The 23,280-nt window shown below is 41.8% G+C and overlaps 1 protein-coding gene across 1 annotated transcript in view; it reads right to left on the bottom strand.

Moving 5' to 3' along the window:
• LOC138522070 (olfactory receptor 12D1-like) overlaps positions 1-22,173 on the bottom strand; it is a 101,251-nt gene extending 79,078 nt beyond the window's left edge. Inside the window, exons 1-2 of the mRNA XM_069635344.1 lie at positions 22,089-22,173; positions 21,800-21,910 (exon numbers count right to left, since the gene is read on the bottom strand). Coding sequence (XP_069491445.1) covers positions 21,800-21,910; positions 22,089-22,173 — 196 coding nt within the window. The remainder of the gene's footprint in view (positions 1-21,799; positions 21,911-22,088) is intronic.
• Between the last annotated feature and the right edge of the window lie 1,107 nt (positions 22,174-23,280).

The raw sequence follows: 23,280 nt of genomic DNA, 5'->3' as shown, positions 1-23,280 counted from the left end.
GTTGGTGGGGCCCCCCGCACCAGGGGGGTGGGCGGGGGCCCCTGTTACGCCAGTGGTTCCCAGCACAACTGAAAATATACGACAATGGTACGACAGTGCATTTCACGATCCCAGAGAAGCGTGGAGCTGGGCGGAAAGAAACCTAGAGAGTGACTGGAGGCCGAATTGGAGGCAAGACATCGACAGGAGTCGCCCACAACCAGAGAGCGCACCACCTGAGCTCCCACAACAGGAGATGGAAGCACTGCCAAATGAAGGCAATGACTTCTGGAAGCACTCTCATCCTTTTTTTTGAAGGGGATACGAAATATAATGGCTAATATAGGGTTGTAATATGTGGTATCCCCTTGATGTTGAGGGGTAACATTTAACAACATACTGCTTGAACTATCCCTTGCATTGGGGAGGGAGCACATCATAAGCCTTCAATGTGACAGCTTCTAGAAGCCATCCCATCCTTTTTTGAAGGGGATACCACATATAATGGCTAATATAGGGTTGTAATATTTGGTATCCCCCTGATTTTGAGGGGGTAACATTTAACAACGCACTGCTTGAACTATCCCTTGCATTGGGGAGGGGAGCACATCATAACCCTTGACTGTGACAGCTTCTGGAAGCCATCCCATCCTTTTTTTTAAGGGGATACCACATATTACAGCTAATATAGGGCCTCATTACAAATCAGGTGGTCCGGAAATAACGGTGGCGGTAAACCCGCCGCCACCGTTGTTTCCAGACCGCATGATCCCGACTCCTGCAGGCAGGAGGTGATGTCCCCGCCAGGTCTGACCTGGCGGGTTTAACACCGCCCGCCTGCAGGCGGGCGAGGAAACACCGGCAGCATTATGAGATGCTGCCAGTGTTTCCATGATCCCGATTCCCATTGAGTCCCATAGGACTCAATGGGAATGGGGATTAACACCATTCTGCCTCCGTGATTCCTGGGAAACCGGGGTTGTAATGCCGGACTCGTAATGAGGACCATAGTGTTGTAATATTTGGTATCCCCTTGATTTTGAGGGGTAACATTTAACAATGCACTGCTTGACCTGTCCTTTGCTTTGGGGAGGGGAATACATAATAAGCCTACACTGTGACAGCTTCTGGAAGCCATCTCATCATTTTTTTGAAGGGGATACCAAATATTGCAGCTAATATAGTGCTGTAATATTTGATATCCCCTTGATTTTGAGGGGTAACATTTAACAATGCACTGCTTGACCTGTCCTTTGCTTTGGGGAGGGGATTACATAATAAGCCTACACTGTGACAGCTTCTGGAAGCCATCTCATCATTTTTTTGAAGGGGATACCAAATATTGCAGCTAATATAGTGCTGTAATATTTGATATCCCCTTGATTTTGAGGGGTAACATTTAACAACGCACTGCTTGAACTATGCCTTGCATTGGGGAGGGGAGTACATCATAGGCCTCCACTGTGACAGCTTCTGGAAGCCATTCCATCCTTTTTCTGAAGGGGATACCAAATATAATGGCTAATATAGGGTTGTAATATTTGGTATCCCCTTGGATTTTCAGGGGTAACATTTAACAACGCACTGCTTGAACTATCCATTGCATTGGGGAGGGGAGTACATCATAATCCTTCACTGTGACAGCTGCTTCTGGAAGCGATCCCATCCTTTTTTTGAAGGGGATACCAAATATAATGGCTAATATAGGGTTGTAATATTTGATATCCCCTTGTTTTTGAGGGGTAACATTTAACAACGCTCTGCTTGAACTATCCCTTGAATTGGGGAGGGGAGTACATAATTTCTGTGCACTGTGACTCTGGGCCAGCCCAACGGGTGCTCGGGGCAGCAACACAAAATTAATGTGGCAGGGATCACCCTGATCGTCGTGGTCACACAACAAGACCGCAGCTGCCTTGGGCACCCGGACAAGCAGCTGCTCTGCGATTACACAGAGGGCCAGTGGCCTGGAGGCACCCTGTTACAAATGCTGGTCTGGGGCACCCAGACCGCACCCAGACTAGCAGGGCCGCAGGCCTGTGATCACAAGGGGTAGGCCTGCAAGCCCTACACAGTGCGACACAGAGACAGAGTGCCATTACATTTAGTCTACCACTGTGGTATTGCATGTTCATGCGGGGGCTCCTCCTTCCAGTCAGGTATTAGGCTGTCATGACACATCCTTAGAGGGTGTGAGAAAAATGGGGCGAGACCCTCTTTTTTTGTGAGGGGTCCTGACTCTAGAGAGTGTAGAGAGGAATGTCAAGAGAGGATTAGAGTCAAAGGCCTAGAACAAGGGTAGACTTTGACTCTAATCCTCTCTTGACATCCTTACAGGGGCAATACATGTTCTTAAAAGGGAAACACCACAAATACTCCCACTATGCTGTGAGATGTGTAATATATATATATATTGTCAGTCTCGTTTATTGTGTGATTTATCTGTGTTTCATGTCAACCCTGTAAAATGAAACATTATTTGTATGTGTTTTACGTGCCTGCCATGATGACTGCACTTCTACACAACACCCTCTACGGTGAACCCATCTATCGGGACAATTTCCCTAAAGAGGTAGTATTCTGGAGTATTTTTTCAATTTCCAAGCGTAGTTTGTGTACCCATTTCCATCACTGTTGGAAGCTTTAATTTATTCAGCTACTAATAACCAAATAACCCACCAAGTGTTGGCAGCTGTGATTTTTCTAAGCTACAAATAACCATATAACCAACTAAGTTTCATTTAACTCAATGCAGTTCAGCTGACTGATCAAGTAACAGTGGCGTCCCGAGCCAGGGGTTGGGGGGGGGGGGCACGCTGCCACTCCACAGGCTCTTTTTAGAACCTGACCGGGACTTTCGTCAGTGGGCCACCCTTCCCGCCCAACGAGAAAGGTGCCCTGCTGGCAGGACAATGTGTGCTCAGTAATTCCTGCTCAGCACAGTAATTGTCCTGGCAGCAGGACACCTTACCCTTTCCGAAACCTCTAGCAGGACAATGTTCCAAGGAGGTCAGGGCAGCAGCAGAGGGGCTCGCAAGTTGCTCTGTGTCAACAGAGCATTTCAATGTGAGACATTAGGCACTATTGAGAGGGAGGGGGTACTATTAGCAGGGACTTTTGTCCCTTTAGAAATGTGCATGGCAGGGAGTGATCAAGTGTTAAAAGGTTGCATAATGCTGCAGGCTTTATGAAATAATGACTATGGCTTTACCCAAAGGGAATTTGTTAGGCTCACATTAATCTGCACAATGCTTTTGTGACTTTGCATGCAGGGAGGGGATAATAAAAGCAAATCCATCCTCTTATTGCTCAACATATTTCTATAATGATGTATAGTGTAAAGTTTGTTATGTAATGTGCTTTGCTTCCAAGGCATTGATGTAAATAAAGTATTAATTAAGCACATGAAATACAAAGGGAAACATTAATAAATATCTAAATAAACTAAAACTGTGAAGATGTGCTCAGATGCTCCATCCCGGTTTCACTATTAACCAAAGTGTGTGATCCTTAGCAGATCATGAAATCAGACTGTGTCTTATCTGCAGCTCTGTAAGTGATTCACTTCAAAGCTTATGTGTTACTATATGATGCTGTTATTTTTTTTTTTTAAAAGCATGACTTGCTCCATATATAACAGTGCAATTTAGGTATTTTGCACCACAAAATTATTTGTCACTTGGCTTATTTATGACAACATATTGTAAAGTCACTTGCATTCTGCCTCCAAGTATCAAAGACTGATGATGCTCCTTGCGCTGTGCTTTCTGTGAAGTAATGTCTGTTGATGCAATCCATATGCAAATTAGTTGATGTGTATGTATTTTGCCCCAGAGCGCCTGGACAGAGCTCTAATAGATGAGTTCCCTGCATTTGTAATGATTCTGCCGTTTTATTTTGTTGTGTTAAAATGCGAGATGCCACTAGTAATCTTACTAAAAAAATAGATTGGGGCAGGGGTGTGCGGGTTGTGGGCGCGAATGAGACAACCCGGAATTGCGTGCACTGCATTTGAGGGGAAAGTAGCAGGAGTTTCACCGTGGCTGTCCCCCACTCCCTCTTGCAATGCTGAATACTCCCCTGACTGGACAATATGGAACTCAGGCGTTATGACAGTGTTATGCAACATTTGGTACCCCATACCGAGGCTTGGAACTCGCCTACTTTGGTCTGCGATCTACGATGACAGCCGAAGACAGGGGGTACCGGATCGGTATGGTATACCAAATATTACAGAACACCACCAGAAGATGTTCCCATGCCAGTTTTGCATCCCCCTCAGAAATGTGTCATGGCGGGGGCGTGGCCGAGCGGCTTCGAAGATGGCCGCATAACTCACGAGCTACAGAGCAGGAGGATTTTACTTTCACTTAAACACACGTTAAAACAACTGTGTATTATTTTAGATGCCTGCATTAAATTCCGGAATAATATTAGAACCGGCAAAATGGCTGTCAAGTAAGCTGCACTAGTTTTGAATTGCTTGCTGGACCTTATACCTCGTACGCTGATGCTGAGAGACTTTTACACCTCAGGGACAAACGTACTTCTCTACCGCTACGTGATATATTCACTTCGGCACAGCAACCCTGTGAACCACGGTGAGCTGTAACTGCACTCTAGCGCTGCTCTCCCTCTTCAGCCTTATATTTTCAGAACTCTGCACCAATGCGGAATGGAATGTTGAGGCTCGCAGCAGCAAGCTCGCGTACATGGCAATCTGACTTGTTTAGTCAGCTGACCGGCAAGACGCGCCAGCGAGTCACCGCTCAACACGGGATATCTTTCTTTCTTTCTTTTATTTATCGATATGAACATCCTTCATAACAAGGTATAGCTCTCAACCATTTGTGTCACAAAGGCGGGTGTAATCACCCTATTTTGTTTTTGGCGGGTGAGACGCCCATTGGAATGCATGGGCTTGCAGGAGGCTTGGCGGGTGAGTCAGCCCTTCACAAGGCGGGTAACACCCGCCAAAAGCGTGTGAGTTGAGAGCTATGACAAGGTATTGCTGAGGCATTTTTGAAAACGGTTTTCTGCTCCTTAAAGCAGATTTATCTAAAAAATAAAACCAAACCATATATTAATATATTCATATTAAATAATTAGAATACATTGCTGGAACACCTCAAGTGCTCAGTAACCCTGAATTTATTTTAAAGTTATTACATTAATTCTGCACTTCATAGCATGCTTCTCTGACTACTTCTAAATGATCTCAGAGGTATATTTAACTGCTAAACACTTTTGTATTCATGACAGAAAGTACCTGGACTAGTTTAATCCCAATTTTATTCTCATGATTTAAGCTACAAATTGATATGCATGTAAGGTGCATTTTCATCGCATAATAGAGCACATAATCTCTAATTTGAACTCATTATATTGCGGATTATTACTCATTCACTTCTTTTTCACGAATTCCACACAAGTTTGGCCTTGTATCAGTGTGTTACTAAGGTGCTACTACTGCCTCAACACTTATAAAGTGCCACATTTACCATTTTATAACTTCAAATACCTCACTATAAGTGCGCCATTGCTTGGTATCACAGGAACCAATGTGAACATCTTTTAACTCAATATCCACAGGTTGCCAATCAAATAAGGCTCACACTTCATCTACTCTGCCTTATATGATTTAATTAAAGTAGACTTATTCTACTTATATCAATATACTTTTCAACTATTAGTCAAGAATCTTAGACATTTATATATATAATGTCCTCAGAGAATCCACCTTTCAATGCATGCATGGAAAAGATTTTGGCAGAACTCAGCAATATATGTTCTTCGATCTCCACTCTGGGCTCTCGTTCATCTTCCATTCACGAAGAACTCAAAGGATTCAAAAATGACATTAAACTCTTTACTGGAACACTAGACGAAGTAGATGAGAGAGTCAGTACCGTAGAAGACAAAAGTGGAGGGATTAGAGAGTATGCAAATGAAAACATTACAGCTAGAAGGTGAAGTTACAGAATTGCAAGACAGGAATAGGAGGGACAACTTGCATTTCTATGGAATTCTGGAAAAATATGAAGGTGATGATCCTATCAGCTTTCTAACAAACTGGATCCCATCTATCCTTGCCATCACCTTTTCACCACCACTAGAACTTCAATGGGCCCATAGAATCAATCCTTGTTTTACCAGTATAGACGCTTAACCAAGACCTTTCATCGCTTGTTTTCTTCGTCATAAACAGGCACGGCAAATTTTTCAAGCGGCCAATAAGAAATCTCCTATTCTCTTCCAAAACAAAAGAATCTTCCTATATCCAGACTTCTCCAGCGCTACTCAAGCGAAAAGGAAAAGATTCCGAGACATGAGGCCCACTCTCAAGTCGCTCAATATTAGATTTGGTCTACTTGACCCTGCAAGAATGATCATCACTTTTCCTGACAGAACCACCAAATAGTTCACAAGCCCTGACAAACTATATAACTTACTCCAAGCCTTGCAAACTTCCCCGATGGATACCTCATTACCAAAATCGACAACTAACTCTTCAGCTGAATCAGAGATTTCTATACCCAATTTCAGAACGCCCAAGAACCAACATATAAAATATACTCCCAAACGCCGCAGATCAAATTCATCAATCCCTTTAGAGACACCTTCCACCTCAAGTCATCTCAGAGCCAAATCTAGATTTCCAATAAAAACTTTGGATCCTTCCTTTGCTCCCGGATAAACTTGTTTCTTTTGCATGTTAATATCTTTCCTTAGGTAAACTGCAATATTAGTCTATATACATGTTCAAACACAATCTCTTTATATAACTATACAGATTTTCTATTGTGTTTAAATACTTCTTATTACTTTATAATTATCTCCTAGCTCCTGTCTTCTTCAGTTGTACCTTTTCCACCTTCATACTCAACACCCTCTATGAGACTCTTATTTCCCTATCTCTATTGAAATCCTATTTGTACTCTTTCGTCATTACTTATTGACACATATCTTCTCATACCTATCACCTACATTTCCCTATATTCTCTCTCACTTTGTTGTCTCCCCTTCCTTATGTACTTATCCATATGTTCTAAGTTTACTATTGAATCTAATATTATCCATTCCATTAGATTTTTGATATTTCTAACAATTTACTCAAAGCATTGTATTTATGATAATTCTTTAGCTCTACATTTTACTTATGATAAGATGTGTTTAATGTTTTCCAATGTCCATTAAAATTATTACATCGAATGTTAAAGGATTAAGTCATCCTATAATACATAGTAAGATCATATGCTTGTTAACTAAACAAAAATCAGATATTATTTGCTTACAAGAGACTCATTTATGTTCTGATGAAGATAATCTCAAGATTAAAGCCCCTTGGACTAGCCACAGATTTTTTGCTAATGCTCTAGATAAGAAAGCAGGTGTTTCTATTTTAATTAATAAACATATACATTTTTCTCTTATCAATGAGGAAAAGGATCCAGAAGGCAGATGAATCATTTTAGATTGTATCATTAATAATATTTCTACAACTATCCCTAATATACATAGCCCTAATGCGCCTAAATCTTCTTATTGGTCCTTTTTTCTAAGCAAACTCACTAAGAAAACTTCAGACAATCTAGTTTTTTCCAGAGATATGAATCAGATAGTACATTTTGTCCTGGATTGTAAATCTAAATCTAACTTTATTAACTCCAAATCCAGATCCAGTTTTTATTTTTTATTTTAATACAGAATTTAAATATATTAGATACTTGGGGATTTCGCCACCCTGAAACAATTGACTTTACATTTTACTCCCCACCTCATCAATCATTTTCTAGGTTAGATTATATTTTTGCCAACTCATCATTAGCTCCTTCCATTTTAAATTCTGAAATTGACCCTATAACTGCTTCCGATCATGCCCCAGTTTCCACTATTATTGAATGGTCCCCAATTAATAAACTCTCACAAAAGTGGAGATTCAATACATACCTTCTCAAAGATCAATCCTTTATAGATAAAACCAACTCCTTTATTAAAGATTCTTTTTTCAACAATCTTCCTCAACATACTTCGGTACACAAGAACTGGGATGCCTTTAAGGCTTCCCTACGGGGATTCATTATCCAGTACGTTGCCATTAAAAAAGACAATCTGATTCAACACATAATTCCTTCTTAACTTCAATAAAAGAACTTGAAAAATCATACTATGCAAAACTAGATCCTTATATATTGAAAACCCTCTTAAACAAACGTCTAGAATTGAATAAAGTCTGCACAGAAAAGGCAGCCAATTCATTTCTCAGATCTAAGACAAAATGCTATACCAATTCTAATAAATCTGGTAGAATTTTAGCAACATATCTCAAAAAGAAAAAAGAAAATCATTTATTTCCCACATTTAAATTCCATGAAGGTAATAGACTAACACATCAAAAAGATATAAATGATGCATTAATTCACTTCTATTCTAATTTATATTCAGAGGACTCCTCCATCAACTCTGATAACATCAAATCTTTCTTCCAAGATAATGAAAATACTAATCCACAGAACAAAATAGATTTTTCTCCACTTAACTCCCCTATTTCTAATTCCGAAATTAAAAAAAGCTATATTTGATATCAAACATAACAAAGCCCCAAGCCCTGATAGATTCACTCTTGATGTTTATGAAATTTGTATTGATTCCTTAGCCCCTACATTTTTTGGATTATATTTGCACTTTTTAAATATGGGACAAAGTCCTGGATCCTTTAGTGAAGCCCTTCTTATTCTTTTTCCCAAACCAGATAAAGATCCCGCGTTCATCAAAAATTATCGTCCCATCTCTCTTATTAATTGAGACTCAAAAATCTATGCAGAAATTCTTGCTAAACGCTTAGAAACCTTTCTCCCTAACCTTATACATCCTGATCAATCTGGATTTATTAAAGGACACCATACCTCCTCTAATTCGAGATTATTATTTAACATACTAGCTCACTCCCAAAATTCAAGTGAACCCTCAGTGCTTGTAGCCTTAGATGCTGAAAAAGCTTTTGACCGCCTCTCCTGGTCTTTCTTGTTTCATTCTCTTGCTTGGCATGGTCTCCCTAATTATTTCATCAACCTGATCAAAATGCTATACTTCTCACCTACAACTTGTATCCTCATTAATAATTCTCTTTCCTCCTCATTTAGAATTGAAAGAGGCACTCGTCAAGGTTGCCCTTTATCTCCATTAATTTTTAATGTTGCTCTTGAACCCCTCCTTCAAAACATCAGACTGAACTCATTCATCAAAGGAATATCTATAAATGTTATAGAACTTAAACTTTTGTCTTATGCCGATGATATTATCATATATCTTTCTAATCCGGCTTCCTCTATAACACATTCCCACTATCAATAACCTTTCTGTTGTTTCGGGCTATAAGTTAAACTTTGATAAATCAAAAGTCATGCCACCCACATACACTTGCAATAAGAATAACACTCCTTTATCAGGTCTTTCTTGGCAATCCTCCCACATTAAATATCTAGGACTTTTAGTAGCTAATGATATTTATACCACTATTAATTTAAATACTAATTACCTAACTGAGAAAATCATTGAAATGACTGAAATATGGTTGCCCCATTTTCTATCTTGGTGGGGACGTTTAGATACTATCAAGATGATGATTAGTCCCATTAGCCTTTATTCGCATTCCATGATCCCAATCACAACAAATTCCTCCTTTTTCAAAAGAATTGACTCACTACTACTGAAATTTCTTTGGAATCATCAAACTCCTCGCATTACAGCTGACAAATTGAAACTTTCTAAATCCTTAGGTGGTGTTAAATTCCCAAACTTTCAACCCTATCACAAAGCCTTCACTTTAAAACAACTTACCTCCTTTAACTATCATGAATCCCATTTAGACAAAGCCCCTCTCTGAATCACCATTGAAGCTGGCATTATTTCCCCATTATCACTTGTTAATGTTTTTAGAACTTCCTCATGGCCTAATATTACGTCTTATCCTTCACTACATTTCTTAAAGAACATTTGGATTAAACTTCCTACAATTCCTTTAATAAAATTAATTTGACAGACATGCTTTTATGGTTCAATGAGCAAAACTCTACCAAATCTAATATTTTAACCATACATAGATGGTATTCCGCACGGATTAAATACGTCAGACAACTATTTCAAAATGAAACAGCAATCCCCTTTCTGATAATTTGTGAACAGTACAACATCTCATCATCTGACCTCTCTTTCCACACGTCGCTAATCAAATCTATTGCTAAATTTATAACTACCTTTAAGCAAAAATCACCATCCCCCTCTTTAAGTCTTTTTTATTAATAATCCCTTGATTAAAGCTGCAAAGTGGTATACATATCTGAATGAACCTCCCTCCTCTAATTCACTTAAATCTTAATACTATCAGACTTTTGGAAAATTATTGGAATCTTCAGTATTCCCCAGATATCTGGACAAAAATCTGGAACATTTGGCATTCCACATCACCTGCTGCTAATATCACACAAACATATTTTTTTTCATTTTTCACAGAGCTTGTCATACTCCTTCCCGTATTGCTAAATGTTCACTTGATGCTTCCAATAAATGTTGGTCATGTAAAAAACCTAATGCTGCTTTTACACACTTAATATTCAAATGTGCATATGTTTATGCTTTTTGGTCTGAAGTTTGGCATCAGATGCAATACATTTTTCTCTTTTCAGAACCGTTAACATTAGTTAATTTAATGATCAGACCCTTGATCAATCCGGTCATAAGTCAAATTGATTCTGTATCACTGTTAAGTAACTGCAAAAATGACACCGATCTCTCACACAATCTCTGGTGGAAATCAATTTGCTCGATTCATCGACAAGAACAATGCCATGCTTCATTATTTGATTATTTACATAAACACAATAAAAAATGGAATAGATTAATACAATATTTGAATACTAAGACACAATAGACATATTTTTCTAATCATTTATCTTTCCCCTTCCATTCCCTTATGTTTCATGTCTGTCCTTATGTCTAAATTTTCCCTAATATTATTGTCATTTGAATTTCGTCTTTTATTATCCATTATCATAGCAAAACAACAATACTTCTAGCAATTCATTTGTGTACTTCATATATACAACTTTGAATGTACTAAAATTGTGTATTTTCCTGAAATTGTTATTAACTTTGTAATTTTGACTAATATTGAGCGCAATTGTCTCCCTACAAGTACGTGACTTGGCATAGAACACTTGCTTATTTGTGGTTATTTGGCAAACCAGCAGGGGCACAAATCTGAGCTGCTTGAATTAGAGACTCCCAAATGAATATGGCTTATGCTATTATACTTCACTCTGTGTATCTGGGGGCAGTAAAGTAACCATGTTGCCAAATACCTTCATTATATAATGACTCTGGAAAAGGGTGTCATATCTCCCATGCTAAAATCATTATGTCATTGGTCAATGGATTCAGACTTCAGAACTGTACTGTGCTTTGAGGAGGCAAAGAGGATTACTTAGAGCATATTGTCTTGAAAGAATCAGCCTCTTACATTTAAATAAAGGCGACACTCTCTGGACATTCGGGCTTAACGAGCGATACCAACTTTTCAGACTAAACTAATTGTTATTGGTCGTGGGACAAATCAAGACATATTATAGATGCCACTGCAGACATGCAATGTTATAGATCACTTGATATAACTGTGGATGTAAGTTGTACATTAAATACCATCCCTTCTACCTTTAAAAAAGATGAACAAGGAATATATTGACTGTTCCCGGTTCATGCTAGAACTGCCCCTTTTTTCCTAATCCATTTCTTTCAGATGTGTAGTTGTGTGGGGTTTGGATAAAGAAAAAATGGTGAATAACTTGTTAAAAGCTAAATATCATGTTGCAGATTACCCAACAACTTGCTACGATTCATACTAGAGTCTTGGGGCCTCATTACGACCCAGGCAAAATGGGTTTAACGGCGCCAGTAAAGGTGTCGGTGCCGTTAAACCCATTCCGCCCTATTACGAGGTTCCCTTGCGGTACCCGCTCTAGACGTCTGGTCAGACCAGATGTCCTTTGCGGGTCCTGCGAGGGGACCAGGGAGCTAATAACGGGCCCGTTATTAGCTCTCTCCCCATTCCCATCGAGCCCTATGGGGGCTCAAATGGGAATGGGGATGTGTTCCCTGAATGGGGAAATACCGGGTCCTCCAAGGTTGGAATGGCCCGGTATTTCCCCATTCAGGGACCACGGACCCGGACCCGGGTTTGGAGGCAGCCATGACCTTATTAAGGGCATAGCTACCTCCAAACTCGTAATGAGATCCTTGGTCAGGGAAGAACATAGGATTTCCACAGAAACTCCTGTAAGCATACTAAACAAAAGCTGAAACCCTTGAGGGACTCAGTAACAACTCTTAAGACTAACAATGATGATTTGCAAAAAACAAGCATGGTATCACTGAGGGGTGGGAATTTTATAAAATCGATACAGGAATGGGACAGTCCAATGAAATTCACAGAGCGCTTGTCATCTCAAATAATTGATACAAAAAGGTGAGACCCGAACACCCAATAATTGCTTACTTTGCTACCTTTAGCTCAGAAATTACTAATGACTAATGACGCTTTGCCACTCTCACAGACCATGTGAATTCAAGGGCTTGAAGATAACAATGATATTGGGTCTCATTACAAACCCGGCAATAGCCGTGCCAGTAAAAACTGCAGGCTGCTGCCGGAGTTGTGTTTTTTTCTGGCACCTGGCTTCAGGGAATCACTGGGGAATTACAAACCCGACGGTCCGTGAAGCCAGGTGCCGGAAAGTGTTACTCCCCATTCCCATTGAGTCCCTTATGACTCAATGGGAATGGGGAGGATGGGCGCACTGGCACCAGGTGCAACAGTGCGAGTGCTTCCGTCAAAGTCTGTGGGCGGCTGCCATCCCGCCCGCCAGGTCTGACCTGCCGAGCGGCTGGCAGCTGCCCACAGAACTTGGAGTGTGCTAGTCCGGTAACAACGGTGCTGGTATGTTTATCGGGACCGTTGTTACCGGACCGGCACACTCACAATGAGGACCGTTGTATTTTATGTTCTATAACTTTGTTTATGTTGGATAAAATGTGCATCAAACAAACAAAACAAATAAGACAATAAAATGAATATGGAGTGCAGCAAATCCTAAAACATGTTGCCTAAACAGTGTTAGATTGTAAATGTTATAAAACACTTTTGTCCAATTTAAAAATAATAGTCACAAGTTAAAATCATACAGAAACGACTAACTGCAGGGTGCATGCAAAAACATACCACCTTAACGACAAATAGCCATTGATAATTACACTTATTCTAAATGCATGGGTCTGCCCCTAGCTTTTAAGGCCTTCAAGAGAAAGGTCCCAATCAATAAACATCAATCCCCTTTCAGGATCCCTGCAGGTGAAGCTATTTAAAGATCTTTTGAAAAGAAGCAGCCATCTCTTCCTTATATTTACATAGCAACTGCATGAAAATAGAAAGCGGGCTCTATATTCTTTAACGCTGACAACCACATTAACATGTTCCAAATAGAGATGAAGACTAGCCCACCTAGAAGTAACTGTTTTGGAGGTCATTTAATCCATACAGTTTCTTTAATGTAATTCAGTGCTTTGGTAAAGTTTCAGGCGGGCAAAGGTGGAATTGTGCCTTCCAATCAAACGATTGTAATTGGCAAACAAAGGCTTGATGATTTCCTTTGTCCATCTATGTAACCAGTTATCCTTATTGGTTGTTATTGAGATTTCCTTCCTGTTCTTTGGCCAAGTGAACTTGTCCCAGGATTCATGGGACCTCAGTTCCCGTAACAACATGATAGTGATGAGCTAATCTTGACATACCATATTTTTTACCACAGGTTTACACTCATTAGTAAAATATGATCTCTCTCCTCCCTGCCACCTGGTACAGCTGTACCCCTCCTCTGTGCCCCTCTTTATCCTAACCACCACCGTATATCTGTTATTTAGTTACCTCTGAAAAGCACTCCGTTATGTTTCTGTATTGGTGCACACCTCTGTAAAGCGCTTTGTTGCTTCTCGAAGCTAGGTCCCTGTTCAATAAATACCATATCAATAATAATAATACTAATAATCTTTGAGATAAGGAACATTGGTTTCATTGTGTACAATCAGGCTGTTAACAGATTTGCAAACCCCCTAATAATCATTTTAAAATCACATGTGTTTGTAACCTGTGGCAAACCAGAAGCAGGACTTGGACTACAGTGGGTCATGGTTCAATGGTGTTTATTTAAATCAAATGAAAATGCCTATCTTGCTCTATCGCTAAGAGGGAAGTTCCCTACCTTCTAAAACAAAACTAAGGGTACTTGTTGAAGTATAAAATAAACAGTCCTGCCTCCAAGTCCTAGGTGACTAACTGGCACTACCCCTTTAGAAAATCCAAATAAAAAGAAAAAGGGAGGCTTTAGCAACAGACTTGTGTGAGCTCCTGCCTGGCCCAACTCATAGATGACTTATTTTCAGTTTCAAAGTTCCTTTAGAACATAATGACACAGTTCCCAGTCTTTTTTGATAATTAAAATGATAAATCTTCTGTATTGTATTCTCTTCCCCTTGGAAAATAAGAAATATTCTTAGATTGCTTTCTCAGATTATTATAAGTGATCAGATCCCTCTATGATCAATTTTAACAATATTTCCTGTGTCTCGACTGCGTGGCATGGACATCCCCTAAAGTCACGTGGCTCTTTGACAGGTGTATTACTTCTCAATATATTTAATACATTTACGGCATCTGCCCACTCAGGTATTGCAGGTTCTTGTATTGTATTGTATTGTACTTATCATTTATACATCGCCATTTTAGCATTATTATAGTCTCAATGCGCTGTTAGTGGGAGCGGAGCGCCTTTGGAGGACCGATGTCCAGAGTGTTAGAGATCGTGGAGCACAATTAGAATGCGTGTGTGAATTTGGCCTAAAAATGTTAAGCAGGGCTGGCCAGGCCCCTGTAGAGAAGCAACCCATACGGTCAGGCATGTGGATGGTTGCTGAGAGGAGTAGGGTGGTGTCAGTGATAGAGACTTGCAATGTGTTCGGTGTGCCTGAATTTGTCATAGGTCTGCGCTGCATTCTGCTGTTTGAGGTACTGAGGCATAGTCTGGTGTAAGTAGGCAGAGCATTTATGTGGACTATCACACCACTGTGCTTCTACCACAGTCATTCATCAATCCAGTGACATTACTTATATGAGTGCTGTGAATCAGCTAGTGGTGTTTTAGGGGCAGTAGGGCCATGAAAGGTGCATGATAGGCCCTCATTCCGACTCAGGCGTTAAGGGGTTTACGGCGCCGTAAACGGCGCGACCCTTAACACCTGATTACAAGGTTCCCTTTGCGGGATGGCTTTTAACGGCTGCTTTTTGCAGCCGTTAAAAGCCATGCCGCAAAGGGACCTTGGCGATAATTACGGCACCGTAATTTACGGTGCCGTAATTATCGCCTTTCCCCATTCCCATTATGCCCTATGGGGCAAAAATGGGAATGGGGAAGGGGCCATTGGTGAATGGGGAATTACCGCCCCACTCACCTTGGAATGGGGCGGTAATTCCGCCATCCACCATGGCGGAATTGCAACCTTAGTTGCCTAGCTGCAATTGGCAGGTTCTGGATACAAAGTGATGGGCTTGGGAAGGGGTAGGTCTGCGTCCATTGTGCATCTATGATTTTTGATGGAGGTGGACGCGCCGGTCGGGATCCAAGGGCAGCCGGCCACAGTAAAGGTTGGGGGAAAATAGCAGTTTTGCCATATATTAGTATCTCTGATTTGCCTGGGTTGAGGATTGGGTGGCTGTTAGTCATCCAATGGTCGATGTCTTACAGTCAAGAGGTGAGGTCTGGAAGAGGGGAGGCTTGGATCGTGGGGATTTTGAAAATGATCTGCATTTTGTCTGCGTAGTTGTAGCAGGTAATGTTATGTGAGTGGATGAAACATGGCAGTGGGCTTAAGAAGAGGTTGAAAAGGAGTGGTGAAAGGGAGGTTCTTTGTGGCACTGCTTTTGTGACTGTGTGGGGGCGGAGGAGAAAGGGCGAAGGAGAACGATCTGATTTGAGACAAAGGAAGTGATCCAATTAAGTGCAGAGACTTTGATGCCTAGTGTGAGGAGCCTGTTGCTCAGTATTGTGTGGTTTATTGTATTGAAGGCCGCGGATAAGTCCAGGAGGATGAGATCAGAGAAGATTCCATTCCACAGAGGGGAGAGAACTCTGATTGGGCTGGGTCAAGGAAACTATTGGATTCTGTGAAAAGGTCAAGTTATGTATATTCTGCATAGTCAATTAGCTTGGTAATGAAACAGGTTTTGGAGATTGGGTGGTAGCTTGATGGAGAGAGTGGTTAGAGGCTGGGTTTTTTGAGAAGCGGTTTTGCAAGAGAGGTTTTAAGGCCTCTGGGAAAGTGCCTGATACGAGGAAGTTATTTACAATGGAGTGGGCTACGCTGCCAGCACAGGTGGAGGCAAGGATCTTTTTTAGAAGGGGCGGTGGGCAAGGGTCTCTAGTGCTAGTAGGTTGCTGAAATTGGCCTGCGAAAGAGGGGCAAAAGTAGTGAAAGTAGGTTGGACGGGCAAGTAATTGTTCAGGTTTGTGGAGGGTCTGGATGTCAATGGCGGGATATGAGGTAGTTTAATGGCCATGGTATGGAGTCTTTCAAGCGCAACGTTATGAAAGTGGTTGGAAAGTGTATCACAGGGGGCTCGGAGGGTTAGACAGCTAGGGGAATTGAATTCCCCTAGGAGTTTTGGAGTTGGAGATTCTGTTCCCATAATGTTTTTTTTTAGCTTTCTTGATTTTGTACAAGTATGCCCTGTTTATTCTTGCCAGAACCGCTTTGTTAAGAGGAGTGGAGGTGGTCCTCCGGGCATGGTCTAGACGCTGCTTGAGGGTTTTGAGGGAGGGGGTGTAAAACTGTTGGTATGGGGTCGTTCATCAGGAGGGACAATGGGACAGTGAGGGGGTAAATAGATCCAAAGACCCATAGGTCAAAGAGATTGATGAAGGGGTGTCTTTCCTTGCAAGAGAAATATGGAAGAGTATAAAGTAGGGAATTGGCCAAGTCTGGATTGACAATGATTTTGTTCCAAAAATGGAGGGTGGCCTGGTAGATGAGTGATTGATTAGTGTAAGTGATGGGGAGGGGGAAAGGTATTGAAGTGAGAAAGGGATAGCGTAGTGATCTGTCCAGATGAGTGGGCGAGGCATGGGGCGGAGACTTGACCTGAAGTTCAGAACAATGTATCTAGGGTGTGTCCTGCAATGTGGGTCAGGTGTGAGATCAATTGTGACTGGCTGAGGGCTTCCAGATTGTCAGAGAGGGAGCGTCTCATGGGGACGGAGACATCAAACCAGATGTTGAAATCTCCTAACTTAGTGATTGCAGGGTGCTGGATCAGCGTGGGTGAGAGGGAGTCACAGAGAAAATCGGCAAAGTGTCAGTCATAGCCGGGTGGCCTATATTGGAGAAGGAAGCTGTTGGTGACTGAAGGGCTGAGGCAGAACTTAGCGAGGAAGGATTTGCATTTGGTGTCACCAGCAAGACTCTCCCTAGAAATTACTGACAGGTGTTGTTTGTGAAGAATGACTAGGCCCGCCGCTCTGCTGGGCCTTCAGTGTATGAGCAGGGAGTATCCGGGAGTAAGGCTTCATGTGCGATGGGGCTGCAATATTTGACAAACCAGGTTTCAGTGATGAATAGAAAGTCTGGGTTTTTTGTCGATTTGAGGGCAAAAATCTTATGTTCATTTTTGGAAACCAATCGGGCATTGATGAGTATGCAGGATAGAAGAAGAGGGTTTTGCTGTGAGGTAGGCATCAGGAGAAGGAGCTGCTTGTACATGGGGGTGGGAGGGGCATGTTTGAGTGGTTGTCAGGAGGTGATATTGATCAGGCAAGGGTGCTTCAGAGGGGACATGAAAAGGGCTAGGACAGGGTTGGGAGTGGGCGGGGAAGACTGCAGAGAGTAGGGTAAGTCTACAGACAGTGACCAGGGGAGGAGAAGGGGAGAGTATTGTGTAGCTGGCAGTATGCCCACAGTATGGTCTGCGCAGTTTGTGGGACGCTTTAGGGGCGCAGGGGTATGCAGTAGTGTAGGGGGTTTGCAGACGGTATTTCCAACATGTCTGAGTGTGCCCTAATAGCGTCACAGTGTTAAAGTTGAACTTAGAAGGTATTCCCAACATCATTGAGTGTGCACTAATAGCGTTACAGTGTTAAAGCTGAACTTAGAAGGAATTCCCAACATCATTGAGTGTGCCCTAATAGCGTCACTTTGTGAAAGTTGCATCTAGAAATTATGCCTAATAGCGTTACTGTGTTAAAGTTGAATGTATAAAATGTTCCCAACATCACTGAGTGTGCCCGAATAGCATCACTGTGCTAAAATTTGAACTTAGACAGTATTTCCAACATCATTGAGTTTGCCCTAATAGCGTCACTGTGCTAAAGTTTGAACTTAGAAGTTATTCCCAACATCATTGATTGTGCCCTAATAGCATCACAGTGTTAAATTTGAACTTAGAAGTTATTCCCAACACCACTGAGTGCGCCTTAATAGCGTCACTGTGTTGAAGTTGCATCTAGAAAGTGTGACTAATAGCGTCACTATGGTGCGGATAGAGACAACACCTGTTCACCATGTGGATGGAAAGGATGGAGTGGATGGAAAGGATGGAGTGGATGGAAAGGGTGGGGTGGATGGAATGGATAGAGTGGATGGAACGGATGGAATGGATGGAACGGATGGAGTGGATGAAACGGATGGAACAGATGGAAAAGGTGGATGGAGTGAATGCATAGGATAGAGTGAATGGAGTGGATGTAAAGGACTGAGTGGGTGGAGTGGAGGGAGTGGATATATCTCTCTATATCTCTGTATCTCCTGTATATGCTATGTATATGCTGTGTACCTGTATCCCCATGTTATCTGTATCACGTTTACCCCTTTCCATCCTGTCGCTTTATATAAGTATGCCGCTATGTACCCCGCCTGTCCTGCTCTCGTGCTTCGTCGCAGGCGCTTTACTGATAACCACCATATCACACTACTACGCTTACTCTCTCCTATACACCATCATTCAACTAGAACACAGCTATACTATGATACATTCGGCCTAGCTGTTTTCATACTAACATGACCCCACGAACACCTCATCATCTTAATAAAACACAGCTAGCTGAGCACATACTGGCTATCTTAGGCGTCTCCTCAGGCCTAACGCAGCCAGAACTCAGTCTGGGTGTCCACCCTCAAGACTGAACACATCCAACTGATTTCCTCAGCCCCCCACCTACCGCTAAGAAGCAGCTATCATGCAACAACCACACCAGCTGCACACATATCTGGCGCGCCCACGCACCATACGACACTCTCTCTCCCTACTGACTTGAACTACGGTTCCCGAGGGTGTTCAACCTACCAGCGCTTTGAGATCATACTAATTATACATAAGGCGCTATATAAATGCCAAGTAACATGACATAACATAAAATAACTTGAGCAGTAGGAGAAAATACCTAAATTTGAGATTCAACAGTACATGGAGGAACCCCTAAAGTTGAGATTCAACAGTAGATGGATAAATACCCACGTTTGAGATACATGAGCAGTGGGATAAAACACCAACATTTGAGATTCAACAGTACATGGAGAAATGCCTAAATTTTAGATACTTCAGCAGTGGGAGAAAATGCCTAAATCTGGGAATCAATGGTGCATGGAGAAATGTCTAAATATGAGATAGTTGAGCAGTGGGAACAAACGTCTAAATTTGAGATTCAGCAGCACATGGAGGAACGCCTAAATTTGAGATTCAACAGTGCATGGAGAAAACCCCTAATTTTGAGCTACTTGACAGGTGAGAGAAATACTTAATTTTGGGACAGCGCAGTGAATGGAAAGTTACTTACTAGCTGACTAACAAGATTGTGCTTCGTCATGTAAAGGCTTTAATGGAATACAGTAAATGCAGTAGACCACACCTAATTGGCTTTGCCAGCCTGGTTGCAGAGTATGAATACTCCTTTTGATCTGTTTCACGTAGAATGCATGCTCATCTGATTTTATCAGCTCATCGTGCCTTTGTCAGATATAAAGCACATGTATCCTTTCACTCTGTTTGCCCATTCCTTTCATTAAGGCTCTCATATTGTTTTTGGCTTCTCCAGCCTTGATATACAAGGTTTGTATCTCTTTCACTCCTTTGTATGCGGGTTGTGTGCCCGTTCTGTTACGTTCTCTCAGGCTCTCATACTGTTGTCGGTTTTTCAAGACTTGACATACAGTGTTTGCATCTCTTTCACTCCGTGTTATCTTGGACATGTGCCTTTTCCGTTATCTCATGCTCTCCAAACTTTGTTGGTTTCGGACACCTCATAAAGCAAAGTTTATAGTTCTCTCTGGCATTCCCACATTAAGAGCATTTGCTTCCTTGTTGGTATTCGTCTCAGTGGCAAAACACTTGCCGCGTGGAGCTCAGGGATCCGTGCTCCTTTCCTTCATTTGGGCGTGCCACCAGTGAGGACGGTTGTTTTCCCATCTCCACTCCTCTCTTGACAGGAGCCTCTTGCTTAGTCAGCACACCTGCCTGTCAGCCTGCAGCTAGCAGGTCTTGCTTCTCCTATACCACCAATGGTTCCATGGCTTGGTGTAGCTTCCCCCCTCCGGGATGTCATCTCTGGAGAGACTCACCTCTGTGAGCGGTTGCTCTCCTTCGTAGAAGTCTTTTCGCAATTCACAGCCCATTCCGTTTGTATACATGTCATCAGTATCAACAGAATTGTGTCGTTTTTCTTTGATTGTGACATTCAGATGATGTAAAAACAAATCAGTGATGTCCGAAAGGTTTAGAATTAATCTTAAACGTCTGGTAATTGCTCTGGCCAACCCTTCAGAATATCGTTCTTCACCAGCCATACCATTACAGAAATGGGAAAGACCATATGAAAATCAGGCTTGGTCCCACAATCAAAGGGACTGTCCGTCCCTTCTGCATGAGACAACAAGACTCCCCAGATATGTGTTGGCCTCATTGGATGGTATCAGTGAGGAGTAGCTTGGGTCTCTAGGCCCAGCAAGCATGGGACCCATGTCTGGGCCTACCTGTCCTATTCGGGTTAACAAATCAAAAACAAAGAGGTAATGGATAGAATGTTTAGAATAAATCTTAAACCTCTGGCAATTGCCCTCGGTAACCCTCCAGACCATCTGTTCAGCATTACCTAAAGATAAGAGAGTGCAAGAAACTTCTTTGTTGGTTATAGTCATAACGGGAGATACCAAAGTCTTTCCAACACCCATATAGGCAGAAAGGGTGTTAAAGACTGGGAATTCCTTACTAGAATGGGAGTCCTTGTCCCCAACTGCTGAGTCACTCGCAGTGTGGTCCTATTTGCCAAAACCCATATGGACGGTCTTACTTTGCTTGCTCACCTCCCTAGCCCCAAATGGGGTCTATCCTCTTGGGAGAATGGACAAATTGTCAGATTCATCACAAACCCCAAATCGCTGTTAGCCTGAAGATGCCTCACCTTGCAACCATAGTGAACATGTGCTACTGCTTTCACTCTATTGATGTTATGAGCAGATTTGAATGACTTGTGTCCAAACCTTCCACTAAAAGCAAAGCTTGTTGTCGTAGTGTGCAGGAATATGCAAAACAACCTTCCTAACCTGGGATGTCCAGCAGTAGTTACTTGCAAAGCAGAATCCCAGGTAATCAAAGGGTCATAAGGGTCCTGAGGTTTTCTACCACATACTTTAAAGTACAAGCCTGGGCTTCTCTGTTGGAAAAGTAACATACAACTTGATTCACCAACATTCATGACAACGTCCAGGTCAGCATAAGTGCATTCAGATGTAGTTAGTAGTCTGAAGAATTCAGCTTTAGCAATAGCAAGAACTACTGCATCATCTGAAAACAAGAGACGAGGGGTGTGCCAAGAGCCAAATTTGGGGACATCCTGCCTCACCATTTGAAGATAAATATTTATTTTGTTATTGTCTAAATTATCAATCTAACCTCCTGGTAATGCACAACGGTCTGGTATATTGCCCTGTTATGCTATACCTGACACCTTTCTTATGATTACTATTTAATGCTATAAGGCAGTTCAGTAAGTCATTAGGAATCCTGGTGTAACGCAAGACTTTCCAAAGTTCATTAAGATTTACCATGTTAAATGCTGTACTGGACCTAAGAATGCCAAAAATAACTTCTCTTTTCTGATCACTTTACGTTTGAAGATTAAGCAATTTTCGTTTCGGATTGGTCAGTACTACGGAAGTAGGTGGAATCCAAGATGGCAAGGAAAAAGTATCTCACATTGCTGCACCCAGGTCCATAATCTGGCATGCAAAATTCATTGAAACAATTTGTATGGGTGTCTGTAACAGTTTATAAATTACTTTAGGACTTTCTTGAATGTAAGAATGATTTCTGGTTTCGTCTGTGTCAGACTTGCAAGGAAAGATTTAATGGTGTTAAAACCTACTGTCAATAGTGCACGCCATATGAATGGGTCATGTTTGGCCAGAACAGGGTGAATGCAGTTGGGCCGGAGCCATTACCATCAGATTGCATTTAATTAAGCAACATAACCTGAGGAGGGGTGCGTTGAGTAATGCCTCCGGGGGGATAGTTATTTGCCAGAGTGAAATGAGGGCTTTAACGTAGCCCCGGGATCATTACCTGTAAGGTAATGCCCCCCTCCAAGGTTTCTATTGCTATTAGTACCCTGGCACGTTGTACCGGGGTACTAATAGCATTTTTTCACGAGTTGTGAAACGGCGTGGAAAACGTTCTGAAACTCGAGAAAAAAAGAAAAAATATGGCCGCCGGGGATTGCGTAGAAGGGACTACATTTAGTCCCTTCTCCCTTTCCATGGTGGCCATTACAAAAATAGAAAGAAATGTAAATAAACAAAATGGCCACCATAGAAAGGGAGAAGAAACTTTCCATGGCAGCCAGAGAAGAAAAGAAAATAACTCAGAGGGACTGATGCTCCCAATGGAGTGCAGCAGGTAAGTCTTTCCTGACCGGGTATTGACACAGCGAGGCAGGGGCGCGTTTTCAACAAAATTCCAGGGGTAGCGGAGTGACATCACACAACCCTTGACCTCTGATAACATCATAGGAAGGTTTGTAATTTCACCACGCCCACAAATGCCATCACAGGAAATTATGGCATATGACCTTCAGATGCGTCTAACACCCGTGTTTCCACCCAGAACATTCAAACACATACTATTATATTACTACCCATTCACCCACCAGTCACTCA

Source organism: Ambystoma mexicanum, chromosome 1p, assembly GCF_040938575.1.
Source record: "Ambystoma mexicanum isolate Mex_15411 chromosome 1p, UKY_AmexF1_1, whole genome shotgun sequence".
Lineage (NCBI taxonomy): Eukaryota > Metazoa > Chordata > Amphibia > Caudata > Ambystomatidae > Ambystoma > Ambystoma mexicanum.
Note: the sequence above shows the minus strand (reverse complement) of the source record. Positions and strands in the feature narration are given on the sequence as shown.